Source organism: Cottoperca gobio, chromosome 3 (genome assembly GCF_900634415.1).
Source record: "Cottoperca gobio chromosome 3, fCotGob3.1, whole genome shotgun sequence".
Classification (NCBI taxonomy): Eukaryota; Metazoa; Chordata; class Actinopteri; order Perciformes; family Bovichtidae; genus Cottoperca; species Cottoperca gobio.
In genome coordinates, this window is record NC_041357.1 from 16,023,234 (window position 1) to 16,039,841 (window position 16,608).

The following is a 16,608-nucleotide window of genomic DNA, read 5'->3' on the forward strand; positions in this document are numbered from 1 at the left end:
GATGCATCGTTACAAACTCCTGCCTGCACTTTTCGGAGCTGCTCCCCCTCGTGAAGCAGCAGAGGCGTGCTGCTGTCTTTCTCCGCAGAGTGGGGACTCAGCCCGGCCAGAGAGGGCTCAACACAAGAGAGGAGGGTCAAAAAATAAAGTACAGACCGCAATGGGGGACGAGCTGAACCGCAGAGAAAAGAGGACGGTCGCTTAATTTGCCTGTGTTATGAACGGCATGCGGGAGAAACACACGACAGTTTAGGTGATTTCACATCAAAAACGTTAACGACCAACGGTCGGAAGTACCTGAATACCTGCAGTGTGTTTCGCTCCAACGGTAGCCTCGACTCGGTGACATTGAGAGACAGAGAGAGGGGGGTAGAGAGACTACAAGACGGGGCAGGAGAAAGTTTCTCAAGCTTGGCGCAGACACAGCGGTTAAACAATGCGGCTGACCCCGACAAATTCCCTTTCATCGGCAGCCCTGCTAATCCTGCTGGTTGTCCGCTGGTCCGACAGCAGTAAGTAAACAATTACATGCTAGGTGGCTAGCTAGCTCGCTAAGTCCCCTTTGACATTTGCATTGTGGCTGATGATGATGTTATTAACGGCTTTAACGGTAGATGTTTCGCAACCTTTCTGAAATGTTTTCGTTTTTGGGAGCCAAAATAAGGCTTAAATCCAGAGCTGCTTGACCTTCTCTTGTTCTTGTAGGTTAATGAATGTATTTTTGGGGTGTCTTTCTTTTTTTAGTTTCGTTGTCTCCCCAAGAGGCGAACCAGTTTCTGAGCAGACACAGGAGAGCAAATCAAGTTTTCGAGGAGACGAAGCAAGGACACTTGGAGAGGGAGTGTGTGGAAGAAAAGTGCTCCAAAGAGGAGGCTAGAGAAGTGTTTGAAAACGACCCGGAGACGGTGAGTATATTATATACCACTAAAAGTTGTGGTTTTCAGTCCAAGGTTGCATGCAGCCACCAAAACACAACCACGACACCACACCTTCTTCTCCATTAGGCACTGCAGTACTAAACATACTCTGTGAAGTCTGTTAACTAATGAAACACTATTACCTTTAGAAATGCACCCAAAACTGTAGTTTTTGTTAGAAAACATAAAGCTGCAAGGTTGCTTATTTACATGATGTTCATATTGACTGTAAATTGATGACTGTAATGCAACAGGAGACTAATGATTCATTGTCTAGGCCGCTGGTGTTCATGCTCCAATACGTCCAGAGTGCTGATAGCTGTCAGTGCTCATAGTATTCCCATGTCAAAGACTTTGCATGTTTTCTTCTTTTTCTTTGTTTCTGTGACAGACATTGAGTCAGCGTGACTAAGCTTTAGTTTATGAAATACAGTTCCAGTGAATGCCCTGTTATCCCTTCACTCTCCTTCATACTAGCACACACAAACACACACAGTCACTTGTGTGCCTTCTTATTTTCCTTAAATATATTCAATTTGATAAAAATGCTATCTACTGGAGATCTCTGTTCTCACTTCTGCATCGCTATATGTTTACACATGCTTATTCTTGAATGTGAATGATGCAAACAAACTCTTTGAATTGTGATTGGTCTCTTTGGGAGCTGATTAGCTATTTTCTGTTGAACATGTGGTGAGAAATGTGTTGCACATGTGAATGTTACTCTGTAGTCTAAGTCAAAGTGTATGACTCTTGCCCAACCCTTTATTTTAAATGTTATCTGTCATGAACTGCAACATGTGTATCCTGACATTGTTGAATATTTTGGTTTGTCTGACTGCTTAGTTTGTAAGTGAGATTTAAATGAAGTTTTAACTGTACATGTTTGTTAGCAATGTGCTGGTGATGCTGTGCTCTTTAACGGTCGCTCTTACTGTTAAAGTTTTTGCCGTTGTGAATTAAAGCAACGAGAGAATGAATGAGGGAATCGATGACTCTGACATTACTCGTAAGATTAGCCAAGTGGACAGACATGGAAGCTGAGGGAAGGAGGATTAAAGTGAAGTTGAGCTGGGTTCAGAGGATAAGGGGAAGTCAGGTGAGTTTGAGTTTGAATCAGCTGGACGCACATCACCATCAGAATAGCGTTTGTGTGCCTGTAGTGTTCTACCATGTCGTGCCACAAATCTGCAGTCTCATTCATAGCTGCATTATTCATTCTGAAAGAGCCCGTCTCTGACTCTGCATTTTTTTCTTCTGCTGCAGTTTTCTGGCTCTGCAGAGAAAGGGTGTTCCTGGATACTCATGATTATCTTGAGAGTTTGAGTTTGTGGTCTCTCACTTGTTAGGTGAAGGTGTCACAACTGACTTGTTATGTTAGGATCAAGTTTAATAATGGCCCCAAAGTAGTTCTTGGGTCGCACACTTAACCAAATGTGACTGACTTTTGCAGATCATTCGTTGCAGCAAATATAATCATGCTTCTGTAACATGGTCCTAGCCTTAGCTGACTTTTGTATAACTAATTCTCACAAGAGACATTTTCACCTCAGCCTGCTGCATCTCTCTTCTACTGCAGCAACAGCTCTCTAAAGTCTCTGTGTCTCCAGAGCCAGTCTTTCCATTGGTAGATTATGCCAAAATTTTGACCCACATGTAGAAAAGTACTGCAGCCAGGAGGCAGTAGGGATGCTACTCTTATCAGGAATGCAGAGAATTCTCAGGAAGCCTTTGGCAAAGGGCCGCACCCATTAGAGAGAGCACACACACACACACAGATTAAAGAGTAATCATATTGTAATCTCTCTCCAGACATTAAAAACACGGGCATACATGTCAAAGATAATGATTGTTTATGAGACTCTTTTCACTCCCATGAGTATGAGCACAGAGATCAGGCATAAAACGAAACCAAATCCTAGATTATGTTAAGTATTAACAGAACTCCTACTAATCGTAAGAATTTATTTAGATAATCTGGTTCTGTTTAGATTTTTGTTTATACGCCTACGTAACTTTATCCCTCTCTCTTTCCAACTCTTCTCCCTGATTTAGGACTACTTCTATCCTAAGTATTTAGGTAAGTTATCTGAAGTTGACTAAGAGTCTTCATCTCTACTGCTAATAGCCGGCTTGACTGATTATATGTTTGTAATCTTTTTGTTTTCATTTTTGTTTCTGTCCAGCCTGTGTGGAGAAGTTTGGAGATGCTGAAAAGAAGAAACAGGATCTGATTACATGTGTCCACAGTAAGTTTCATGCCCTCTTTTCTGTCTACCGATGTGATTTTAGAACCTAATAGCAGAACTGTAGACAGGTTGATAAATGTCTTTTTCTCACGCTTCCTTTCTGTCTTACTTTTTAGTATTACGTCCAGAGAGAGGCACCTAGTTGTAGTGTGGGGTTGGGCTGTACTGCAGTATCACCGCTCTGCATCACACTCGGGCAGACACTCTCTCTAAGCAGAAAAGGAAAAATAATGAAAGAGTGCTGAATTTCTTTAACAACTCCAGCGTGACACACCTGCGTGACTTTGAAGTAGCCTGAGTGAGATGTATGTGCGTAGGTATCCGTGAGTAACATTGCAGCACTTTGCTACAGTGATGCTGCAGATTGGTGAATGGGTGACACACCCCTTCAGTCGTCACATACTCACTCTTCCACCCGCTCTCTCTCTCTGGGTGACTGCACCAGCATCTTCGTGAGTTTGCTAGGCAGAGGAGTGACGTGAAGAAGAAAAAAACGTCTGACGTGAGTGGAGCACAGGATTCCTGCTGCATCAGGATACAAGAGGCCAACCCGGCTTTATTGCTATTGGCTGAAAAACCTCAGGGGGGGGTTTCCATGACTCAGCTGCAGCATCATGACACGGCAGCTCACCAGCTATCTCTCTCTCTCGCTCTCTCTCTCTCTCTCTCTCTCTCTCTCATCACTTCTCTCTCTCGCTGCAGAGCTCTGCCTCAGTGCAGACTAGTCGTGGGTGGGATACTATCAAAGCAGATCATGACATTCCACTAATTCCGTTTATGGAATATATTGGACATGGCATGTCATGGAAGGATTCACTTCTGACTTCATATTTGCACATCCCAAGAGCACAGCAGACAGTGTTTATTTTCCCACTCCTCCTCCCTCTTTCTGTTCCCTTAGTCTGCGGTTTGCAGACTCAAATGCTTTGTGAATTAAAGTAGAATCATTAAAAACACATCTTATTATCTAGTATATACTGTAAGTGACATTGTTGCTGCTCTGTAAACTTTGGAGGGCGTATCCAATTGTCACTGTGCTTTTATTAAATTACATTATATTTAAACATACAGAGGAAACAAGTGAGGCTCCAGTGGTTACCCCTGCCAGCTCTTAGACACCAACATATTACTAACCAGGAGCTTTGGTCAATTTGGTCATGATTTATTTAAGGACTGCCCTTTTAGAAGGAGGCACATAAAGAGCCATATGAGGAAACATGATATTTTATATTTGTACTAGTCCGTAACACAGGTTGCAAGTGTCTACAATCACTGAAAGAGATTAGCATATTACAGTTACATATACTTAAATGAAGAACAGAAAATGTATAAAATGAAATTTACTTGAGCTTCTCTATATTCGTCGGCCAATGTTGCATCAACTAAAGGGTATTTGAACATATTAAAGCTAGAAAATCATAACTTAATTATGCCATGGGTTTGTTTTACACATGTATAGCAGATTATATTTCATTATATTTGCTAGTGACTAACACAGTTCACAGATAATTAGGTAAAATAAATCAAATCTTTGGTCGTGTAAAATGAATTATCCACATGAATGTACAGCTACGGGCGCTATTTTAATATAGGTTCTGATTTGTTGATATGTTTAAGCTAAATATTGCCCGTAAACAATAAGCTTACGACTATGTTTTGTATTTTAGAGAATATTTAACGTACTAATGCACCTTTTTAAATGTATTTTTAGTATTGCTTACAGAACCCAGTTGTTTTAAAATTACAGGTAACATTTTGTAAGATCTTGATGATCATTATTTTATGTTTGTGTGTCGTTATTTATTCTCTCAATCCATGGTCCACCTCTTGTTTGTTGTGATTATCCACTGACAATCGGAATCTGTCTCTAAAACTTCACACAGCCGGAGCATGTAATTGATACTGATTACATTTTACCACTTTATGCAGCACACAGTGTGTAGTTTAGATGTATTGTCATAGTTGGTCTGCTGTCAATGTGCATATGCCAAAGCTCTGAAAGATTATGTCCGAAATGTTAATATAAACTTCAATCACGTAAACCACTGGATGTTTCACTAATTAAGTTAAGCTATTTTTATGTACAATATTGCACATCATTCAGTAAAAAAGTTGTGCTTTTGTTTTTCACATGTGAAACTTATCTCTCTCTCCTGTTCCTCTACTTCTCTCCACACACTGTCCTTTTCTCTCTCTGAACTCAAACATGCCCAGACTTGTCGAGCAGTCAAACTCCACTCCTAGGAAAAGGAACGGGCATTGGGGGGGGGGAGAAAAGATTTACACATGTACTCACTTACACAAGCTTGGAGTTAAAAAGAGGGCTCAAGTGTAAATATTTAATAGAAAAAAAGGACAAACGAACAGAACGGTTGAAATTCTGTTTGATCTTGTGTTTTGTGAGCTAGAGGACAGGTATGATGGGAAGGGCAGACATAGGGCATCTCTGGCCGGAGGGCTTAGCCAGCATTAGGCTATTTATATTGAACTCCTGATATGCAGGACATAAGATATGCCCTTCCTCTGTCTGATATATATACAGTTACAGTCAGTGTCTGCATCTGGTTTGCACAGACTCAATGTTATAGCAATAAAAAGCCTTCCTTCCTCTGTATCTGTCTGTAATTGTTTTTCTCTCACTTAAAGATATTCCAGATCAGTGCTCTCCTTCTCCCTGTAATGCCAGAGGTACGGTGCGCTGCGAGGACAAAAAGGGCGACTTCCTCTGTCACTGTTTCACAGGCTGGGCAGGAGCCAGATGTGAGAAAGGTACTGTCATCCCTATGGAAAGTGAGATAAGATGTAGAGTTGGACACTGTGTGCCAGAGCTCAGCCGAGGTTGAATTATTGCGCCGTCACTCTGTGTCATGTGCAGCGTCTATTGATAGTTTTCATCATCTCTGCGACCTTGCTTCTGACAACTCATGTCCCGTATACTGATAAAACGATCTGGCTTCCAGTCCAGTCATATGCTGTAATTGTCAAATATTGTCATTGTTTCTTATCATGTTGCAAATGTTTTTTTTATTTGATCTCGCAAAACTCTACTGCTAGTGTTTCTGTTTCACTCTTATCGTACAATTGCAACTGTTGTTGTTTCCTCTTTAATATCCAACTGTTGTTGCTGCTGCTGCTGTTATCAATGATGTGTGAATGGTGTGTCAGCTCAATACGAACTGCATGTACGAGAACTCGCAACGGAAATCTATTTATCTCATTAGAGGTCAAAGCTTACTGTGGATAAATATGAGGGGAGGCTTGCATTGAAAGTTATAGCAAGGATTCCACTTTTGACAAGGTAAACATAACAAATATTAAACGTATAAGCAAGAACTGGAAAATGCACATAATACATACAGACACACACTGTGAGGGAGAGGGAAACATGGTGATTTGTGGCACAGCCACCATTCCACACATTTCCACTGTGACTCATCCTGCCACCTTACTGCGAGAGGAAACCAAAACAGATTCAGTTTGACTCGGTCTGAGCCTTTTCCACTTGACGACCGCACTCCTCCTAAACACTCAGCTGCAACACTCAGCCACTATGACATAGTGAGTCAGTAATTTGGGAAGCGTTTAACAAAGTGCAAATTCACAGGACGTTTAAGTGAGCTTTTCAAACTGTATCAAACGTCACGCTGTGCGCTGCTATTCAGAATTTCAAAATTAAAATGTCATAATCGTTAAATACGATTGAACAATCGAACAACTGTGGGAGCGCTCAACAGTAGCCAAACAACCTAATGCTGTTCACAGCCCGTGATGATGTTTTTCCGGCATTCATGTTGTCTATACCGCCGTCCTATTTGCAGATGTCGACGAGTGCAGCAAGAGAAACGGAGGGTGTGACCACGAGTGCAACAACACTATGGGCAGTTACCGCTGCTCCTGTCACCAAGGCTACATGTTGGTAGGACGTCACATGTGTAACGGTGAGCACATCATCTAACAACTGGAATCCAACTATTTTGAATCTACTTCAACTATAAAAACAGATATTGTTTCTGCAGTTATTGTTGTATAAATATATCTTTTATTAATTTGCAAGGATTTTGAATATGAGAGTCCCTTTAGTAAACCAATGGCAGTGGTGTTCTGTCTTGTGACATAATTATCAATGTAAGTCCATAAAGAATACATAGTTTGATTAATAAGTAAGGCCAAAACAATGGAACCTCACAGACCCTCTGCCAGGTCCAATATTACAGCGATACAAAGCCGGTTGAAAATTGGCAAAGTTTCCCTTTTAACAAATCAGGACCAGAATTTACTAGCATTTATCTTGTGGCTAATGTTTTTAATTCCCACTCCCCAAATCAATCCAGTTTAGGTGTCTGGTGTCTTTTCCTGACTTATTTCATTCTTGACACTTGAGACACTATTGAGCAAAGGTACTAATAACCCGCTCAGATCATGTCCATGCTGAGGAGTTGACTTTATAGTGTTTCTGGTTCTGTTGAATTTCCACCAGACTTTGACCCATCCAGTTGACAACATTTTGTTTTCTTTCAGATGTGGATGAGTGTGAGGTCCCAGGTGTGTGTGGAACCGCACGATGTGAGAATAAGGAGGGCAGCTATGAGTGCCTGTGTGATATCGGCTACGTCTATGACAATGCAACCAAGCGCTGTGTGGGTAAGTGTGTTTCCAAATGCACGCGCATAGTTTCATGAGAACTGACTGAGGAGCAGCTTCAGCCTCAGCAGGACTTGATGCAGCTGTGTTGCGGGGTCAGGAAAGGAATGCAAAGACATTTGGAGATTTTCTGTTTAAGTAGGTAACAGGTCACCGTCCCCATGCCTTCAAAATAAGTTAATTTCAGGGGGAACATACACAGTCTGACCCAGTGATTCACCTTTGCTTGGTACACACTGTCCTTGCCAGAGTATCTTTTTCATTTCAAATGTGGTCAGGACAGAAATTGTTATAAAAGCAAAAATAAATGAGGTAAAGCTAAAGGGCAGCAGTCAGAATTCACAAACACAGGAGACATAGGTTAGAGAAGGGAGTCATCTTAATCACTCAAAATCCCACTTTAGATATGCAATGAGCAGCGTCACCAACCCTAATGTTCAAGTAACCTGGGACCTTAACAAATGGGATGTTAAGAGCCCACTATGTACCAATATGATATTGTTTACTGTATTACAAACAAGTTTAATGTCATCTTTCCCCCTGAATTTGCAGCAAAAGACTGAATGCTCATCATACACTTTTATACTCAAGGAATGGAAGGCCAAAAACATGCCGTCTGGGTATTTAATAAGATAACATTATAATATAAATAACCACAACATCAGGTCTGTTGGTAAAACACTGAATAAGAATTCACAGACTTAAACCAAAGTCATTAATCACTCGTGTGCCTTGTTTTGCTCGGCAATGGAAACCAGACTTTTCATAACCTCGGTGTCCCTCCTCTGAGAATTAACGTTTATTATAGCCGACCCTCTCAGCGCCATGTAAGGTTTTATATGGAGCGGGGAGATGCCGCCCAGGCAACGTCAAAGGCCACTTGACTCGAGTGTTGTTTGCATTCCCTGATATGTTCACAGGACAGACATTGATATCTTTAAGCTTGATGTTTTTTGGACCCTTGAAAGTTTTGACTTCCTCCACAGATGGGACTCTTACAACCTCATGAAATCTCAGTTTTTCTGTAACCCCTTGTATACCTCACTCATGACTTTCATCTCTCCTTGGTTTTTTAATTCTTCAACCTGCTCCGTCCCTCGACAGATGTGGATGAGTGTGAGGCGGGTGTGTGTGCAGAGGAGTGTCTGAACACGCCAGGGAGTTTCCGTTGCTTCTGTGATGGTCGTCAGGGCATGAAGCTGGGCCAGGACCTCCGGAGCTGTAAGGTGAAATACATGAACTGTGGCAAATCTTCACTACCAATTTCATAGTTCAGCTCAAACCTCTGTTGTTAAATATAAACTACATTCTTGATTTGTGAACCCATTTAAACCACAGTCAAATGGGTGTCATGAAGTAGCAGCTTGCGTTATCCCCAGTTTTATGTTTGTGTTTTCACAGCCTATAACTGCCTGTATGTCGCCGTCTCTGAAGAGGAACTCTCACTCCCTCTACCTGGGCCGCATGTTCAGCGGCGTGCCAGTGGTGAGGCTGCGTTTCCGCCGCAGGATTCAAACTGGGTGAGAAAATGTTTTGATGCTCAACAGTTGTCTCCTCACTAAAACATGACACCGCTCTACATTTATACCTTAGTTACAGTAAGTACAAAAACAGATCCATTATTAAATGGACTCTTCCAGCCTGCTGGGTGGTTCTGATAAGACTGTTTTAGTTTCACTTTCAGATGAGAGGGCTTGTTTAAGCAAGTGTTGAAGTAATACACCCCCAAAATGTACATTTGTATATCAATTACTCGGCACGTGTTACTTTGAATTCTTGAACACAACTTTGTTTTTCTCGCATGCTTCCTCAGTGAACAAAGAAATCCCAAAACGGAGAAAATTCTAAACGAATTGAAGTAAATGGGGTTCACGTTTAACAAGCAGCAAAACTAAATCAAAACATCTGTTTCCAAGTCTCATTTATGCAGTCGTAAGCGCACTATCTCCCAAACACATGCATTTTTGCTGAAACCTTGGATGTGATGCAATGCAACACAAAACAGACCCACTGTTTATGCTGAAGTGTTATAAATATTTAGGTTTTAGCAAAAGTTCAGGGTGAAGTATTCCTTTAAGTATTACTCCTTCATCAAACTCTGGCATCATCTCAATGCTGCCTGAGGAATTGCATTGAACTGAAATGCATGTTGCCTAACCTTCTGCATGTTTGTTGATTTGAATGTGTTAGAACAGCGGTCCTCAACCACCAACCATCATTTGGTATCGGGCCACACAGAAAGAATAACCCTAACCCTTATTTTGAAGAATGAAATAAAGTGCATAATATAAAATGGAATAATTAAATGATATGTTTTGCATTTTATTGCCCCCTCCCCCGGTTCGTCTCTACATGCAATGATTAAAGCATAATTTAAGATTTGGCCTTTAATCGAATACTGTTTTGAATTCTTGTTCATATTTTTGTTTTTATGGGCATGATTGTAATAAAGTTATACAGCTGAACGTTCCCTTGTTTTGATGTCTGAAAGGGAAACAATATTTTTTACCATACATAGTCACTCTGAAGTTGTATCAACTAAAAAGTAAATGTCTAATATTAGCTGGGAAAATTCCACCCACTTTGTTTGAGTGCCAAGTTCATAGCAGATAAAATAATTCACTCCAGGGACTTTTATTCCTGTCCCTTGTTTGTCTCTTTTTTTCCTTTTTATTTCATACATACTTTACTTCAACATACTTATTCAAATGCACTCTGTCACTGCTCCCCACCTCCCAGCTTTTCTGCAGAGTTTGACTTTCGCACCTACGACCCTGAGGGGGTGATTTTCTTTGCCGGTGGTCACCTAAACAGCTCCTGGATTGTGCTGGCAATGCACCATGGGAAGCTGGAGCTGCAGCTGAAGTACGGCACAGTCAGCAGGGTCACCAGCAGCGGACCCATCGTCAGTGACGGCCAGTGGAGAAAGGTTGGAGGATTCTGTCATGAACATTATGCTTACATTAGCTTCACTAGCTAATTGAAATCTCCTAAAATGTCTTGTTTTCTCCTCAGATCTCGGTGGAGGAGCAGGGGCGGAGTCTAGTGATTAAGATTGACAGGGAGGCAGTCATGAAGATTGCAGTAAACGGTGATCTGTTTACGCTAAAGAAGGGCATGCACGAACTCAACCTCACCGTGGGAGGAGTCCCTTTCAGAGAGGACGGCCTCGTCAATCAGGTGTTTATTTGTATGCGCTTGTGTATTTTTACCTCTGCCAAGCAGCTCATGTTGTCGTCTGTCAACAGGATTATGGAAAACATGGATTTTCATGAACTTTGTGGAAGGGTGTCAAAAGCATAGGTCAAGGAAGAACATTTTAGAGTGGATTCGAATCACGGGGCGATTATGAATAAATATTTCATTGTGATTATTTTGACTGATAGGGAATAATAAGTTTACATTACACAGTTTAGATTTATTATTTAGCCCTAATGTGCATTTTGTTTCACTTTTCGTTAACATGGCGAGGTAGGGCATTTCTGCTGTATTCATTTGGTGTCAGAATAATTGGAAAAATGAGTTCCAACTGGGAAATGTACTTAGAACGCCCCCTCAAGCCGGGGGCAAAGACTCTGAGTACAGATATCAATGTGTTGTATAGACACGCAATAAATTACAACACATTACAACTTATAAAGCTCATAAACACATCAAAGTCGGAAAAACGACTTCCCAAAAAATGGGACCATCCGAGGAGCACATGAATGCACCATTGGCCTTGGCGGAGGTCTGCGCTCTCAGAGTGCCATTCTAGACTTGAATATGTACCAAAGAGAGATTTTCTTTACATATTTCTCAACTGGTGTGATTATGACGTAGGTGAACCCCCGTCTGGACGGCTGCATGAAGGAGTGGAGGTGGTTGACGGGTGAAGATACGTCCATACAAGAAACCATTCGGTCAAACGACAACATGCAGTGTTTCAGCACCGAGGTTCCTGGAGCGTATTACCCCGGCACAGGCTTCGCTCTCTTCAACATCAGCTATGGTGCAGTGTGTGCATGTGTTGGAGTGTTGTGCATATCTGAGCCTAATGGCTTCTTCTTGAAGTAGTTAGTCATTTGTTAGGGGGGAATGTTAGTTTGCTCCCGTCATCGCCTACTCTTCTGTCAACAGTTTGCCTCATCTTGTTTGTCGTTAAAGTTCATGACCCGTTCTCTCACTTTTTGTTATAATCCCTACAGAATCACAGAACCTGAGCGTACAGTTGACCCTGCGTCCAACTTCTGCGATCGGAGTGCTGTTTGCACTTGTTCACCAGGACAGAGTCCCTCTCTCCATCACTCTAGCCGACTATCATCCCGACACTGATGAATGGCGAGATGTGAGTTCTTTAAAGCTCAACCTGTGTATGTTTGTGACTGCGGTTGATCTCATATCTGACCTTTTGTGTGTCTTCAGTATATTCTGATATCTGCAGGTGATGTCATCATTGCCAGCTCCCCTGCCCCCCTGTGTGACGGGGAGAGTCATGAAATCCAGGTGACGATATCAGGCAACCAAACTCTGCTGCTGGTCGATGGCCGGTCTGGACGTAGTGAAGACACCGAAATTCCTTTTGACGTCCTGTCACAATCCACCACCTTTATAGGAGGCCTCCCTGGTGAGGACACGCTCATTCATAAGCACATTTAGCACAATGTCTTTCATGCAATATGTTTGGTTTTATTTGCACAATATGTAGGGGAAAGTATTAGTTGAGATGCTTACTGCTTTTCTCTGTTTTATATCATAATAAACTACCAAAGCATCACATTTAAAGACACCACCTTGGACTTTGAGAAACAGGGATAGACATGTTCACTATTTTCTGACATTTTATACACCAAATGATTAATCTAGAAAATAATCTGCAGATTAATCAATAATGAAGATAATCATTAGTTTCAGCCGTTATAGCAAACTATAATCATGATCTATAGTTGTCACTTCTGCAGTGGCGTGCAGCTGAATAAAACAACATTCCCCAAACTGAAATCGCCTTGATGAGAATAGTCATATGTACTTGATAAAAACCCTTAGTGTTGGTTATTGTGTTTGCTGAGTCTGAGTGATTCCACACTCTGACTAATACTGTTTGCACACTCAAGGTTAGGTCTCAGTCCGGCTCCCACACAGTCCCTCTTGTTATCTGCTGCTTCACTTGTTGTCGTTTCCTCCCTCAGATGTTCCTCTGGTGTCCACGCTGGTGTCGGCGCCCTACAGCGGCTGCATGGAGGTCAGTGTTAACGGAAAGCCTCTGGACTTGGACCAGGCCATCCACAAACACAACGACATCCGCTCACACTCCTGCCCCCTGCTGGACTCTCACCAGTGACCACAGCAACTGATGCATAAGCAGTTTATTGAGGCAATGGGGATTATTTCCAATATATTTATAAAAGCTTTGACCAGTGGGGGAATGTTTTAGATTGGAATGTAAAAAAAGAAAAGAAAAGAAGCTAGACCAGGTGTTGTGGTTCAGCAGGAGCCTTAGCCCAGGATCACCCTGTCCTTGTACTGAGATGACACTGCTGCCTAGAGGCATTTGCAGGGATTTTCACAATATCCTCAGTCTAATGACTTAATACGCCAATAAGCAATGTCCCCTGTACTAGGCAGAGGATATGGGCATACATGCTGCACAACATTGCCTCAAAAACTGCCCATGTATCACAGCCTTGTAAGCCCACAAGAACACACAGGGCCTTATTTAGATCAATGTCCAATGGTTGGGCTTGGGTCGGCCCACTACGCCTGGCATCATGAGCTTAAATGCAGATCTGACTGGACCTTTTGTAGGCAGAGTGACTCTGCACTGCAGCAACTCCGCTGATAGAGCTGCGGTCATGTTGCTTACATCCAGTCCACCTAAGGCCCACGCTCACAAAGCTTGAAATAATCAAGTGCTCATGTAGAATCTGATGAAATGAAAAAAAAAAAAAACCTGGGGACCAGATAATAAGTCCTTCATCAGCTACCCTACTCAGAGAAAATGTGTGAATAACGCTCAGATCTTCAGATGAGTGTTTGGTGCATAATGACTTTAGGGGTTGATTGGGGACTAAATCAATCTTATTTTCTCCTCACAAGATGAATCCCCTGTGGTGGCGGGGTATTAGGCACAACTTTGTGTTCTGTAGAAAACTTTGCACATTGTTGCAGGTAGCAATGGACTGCGTGTGAAGCCATTTTCTTGATTTCCTCTCGACTAAAGCAGCACTCCATGTCTGCCTGCAACCTCAAAAATCTACCATGTGCCTACAAAGAACAACCAACCCAAACTTCACAACAGCTTCCCTCCAAACAGGTGAATCATGTCACAAAGGTGCAGTACTGTAACACACAAACAGAGCTAATGCTTCTCTTAATAAAATGTTGTACTCATTGCAGTTAATACACTATGCATTTCCACGTGTGCATTTTGGAGTATTGCAGTCTTTTAAAGATTTGACTGACACCCTGATTCTCAATAATCTTCAATCCCTAACTCCATCACAAAAGCCCCTTCTCTCTGTCTCTCTCTCTCAGAATAACACACTCACATTTAATACCTGCCAACAACAGACCTGAGGATGATAGAGTAGTCTCAGACGCACAGGCAGACCGGATGGGGACCTCTCCATTAAGGAGAGAGTGAGCACTGCATTTAACGCACCACACAAGCTACTGAGAGTAAAAAGAGTGCGCTGTAAGATACTGAATATGTAAATAATGTGACTGTACAATGCTTTATAGAAGACAGAAAACAAAAGAACACTACCTTATGCTCAATGAGGTTTTCTGCACATTTAAGTTGATCCAAGTCGAACAGTAATCTGAGTCTCTCAAATGCATCTGCTTCCTAAAAACCATTTGAGCAACAAAGACGCAATTCTTTTCTTGAAATAGGAATTGCGAGACGGGGAGAGCAATAGCCAGGGATCAAAGTATCGTAAATCTTTGGGGACTCAGTTTTTTAATTAGATTTTACAGGTGCTGATCAAATCAAAACACAATAAAAAGAGAGAATGTCAGGAGCATTGTGAATGAGAATGCCAAAAGGGCTCCAGTGTTGTTTTACTTCCCTCTGTATTGTATCATTTCTTTTCAAGTTTCTGATGAATGAATGCCATAATATAAAGCTTGATGAGTTATTTTTTTTTTTTTTTTATCATGTGTTGTATATTGAACTTGTCTTTAGTTTTCATTTTTCACTTTAACTGCCAGTATGTGTACAATGCTGAGAGGAGTCTGCCTTCAAGTTTCAACTTCCCTCAACAGTGAAAATCCTATTTAAAAATAAAAGCAGTTGTATGAACATCATAGAGTAAAATTGTATTTTCAAAAATAATGTATGCTGTGTGGTTTCTTGAAGATAAACCTTTGAAGTTCTGCTTCATGTGTAACATGTTGTTAATCTTCTAAACTCGAGGTTTACTTATTGTGCTATCTTTTTCTAACACAGCTTTGGACTGTATCTCACGCTCTTCCTCAGCAGAGAGAACTTCCTCAGGTGTCATCACATGGCATAACAGCCAATTGAAAAACATGTTTTGTAATAAGGTGGATAAAGGTAAGTGCTAAAACCAAAACGTAGACAAGACATTAGCCACCATATGCTACTGGTCATAGCGGACAAAGTCACCCCTGAGTGTATCGAGTTGAGCAAAAGTTTTATTGCTTATGATTTAAACTTTTTATTTGAGGAAGAATTGTGTGATTTACATATATAGTCTCACTTGGGTGTAATAATACAGTGAAAACACCTGGTACTGGTAGTAAAGGTAGTAAACTTTAAAATGTGAGATTTTAAAGGAAGAGTTCGACATTTTGGGAAATACAATTATTCCCTTTCTTGCTGAGAGATGAGACATTTGAAAATAAGCATATTTCCCAAAACTTAGAATTCTTCCTTTTTAAATGTGAGGTTTTGATGATGCCCTTACTCCACATGTATTACGCGTCACTGAATGTTAAAGGTACCTCTTTTATACATAATGTATTTTATAGCAGCTACAGAATCCCATCCCACAGCACTTTAACATGCATCATCAATAATATAGACAGTATATTGACTTTAAAGTGCACATTAAACGATTCACACTAACATAAATAACAGCAACATCAGCGTCATTTACTCTCCGGTTCACATTTCAAGAAAGCCCTTTTAATTGCTTAAACAGTAGTTTAGTATAGAGAGACAATCTGCACACGTTAGAGCAGTCAAGTGTACTACTACACAATTATTCACATGGAGTATGTAAAGCATGGGAACACCAGCTTTAGGAGAAGTTTGACATTATAGGGAAATACATTGCTTGCTTTCTTGCTGAGAGTGAGCTGAGCAGTAACCTTTCTGGAGTCTCCAGCACCATCTGCCTCCAATAGTCCTGCATATAACCAGTTTAACGTTTCAGTTTATATGCAGATTAAACTAACGAGATATGAAGTGTTAGTGAAATTTAGAGAAGCGTGTAGGTAGTTTGTTCCGTTATACACGTACAGCTGTTTCCAGTCTTTTTGAGAAGCTAACCGGCTGCTAGCTGTAGCTTCATATGTTTCCAGAGATGAGAGTGGTATCAATCTTTCAACTCTCAGCAAAAAAGTAAATGAGTATATTTCCCAAACCGTTTCTTTTAATGAGTACACATGAAATAACTTAATCATGTCAATATAATCACACTACATAGCTAGTAATCTGTCTCTCCTCAGTGCAACCACATGAAACGTAGCATTTCAATGAGTACAGAGTGAAGCTCACAGAGTTTTCCTCTCAAGTCATCTTCAAAATGTCTCGTGCTACATTCAGTCTGACCAGGTCTAGATACTATTCCTCC

The 16,608-nt window shown here is 41.2% G+C and overlaps 1 protein-coding gene across 1 annotated transcript; it reads left to right on the plus strand.

Moving 5' to 3' along the window:
* Window positions 1-26: 26 nt before the first annotated feature.
* On the plus strand, window positions 27-15,122 carry gas6 (growth arrest-specific 6). The gene is made up of 15 exons (XM_029461485.1): window positions 27-512; window positions 745-905; window positions 2,973-2,997; window positions 3,104-3,166; window positions 5,813-5,935; window positions 6,985-7,104; window positions 7,685-7,807; window positions 8,912-9,033; window positions 9,209-9,327; window positions 10,547-10,736; window positions 10,823-10,987; window positions 11,630-11,798; window positions 11,995-12,134; window positions 12,212-12,413; window positions 12,976-15,122. The coding sequence occupies exons 1-15, from the start codon at window positions 437-439 to the stop codon at window positions 13,125-13,127; spliced, it is 1,950 nt and encodes a 649-aa protein (XP_029317345.1). The 5' UTR covers window positions 27-436; the 3' UTR covers window positions 13,128-15,122.
* Window positions 15,123-16,608: the final 1,486 nt, after the last annotated feature.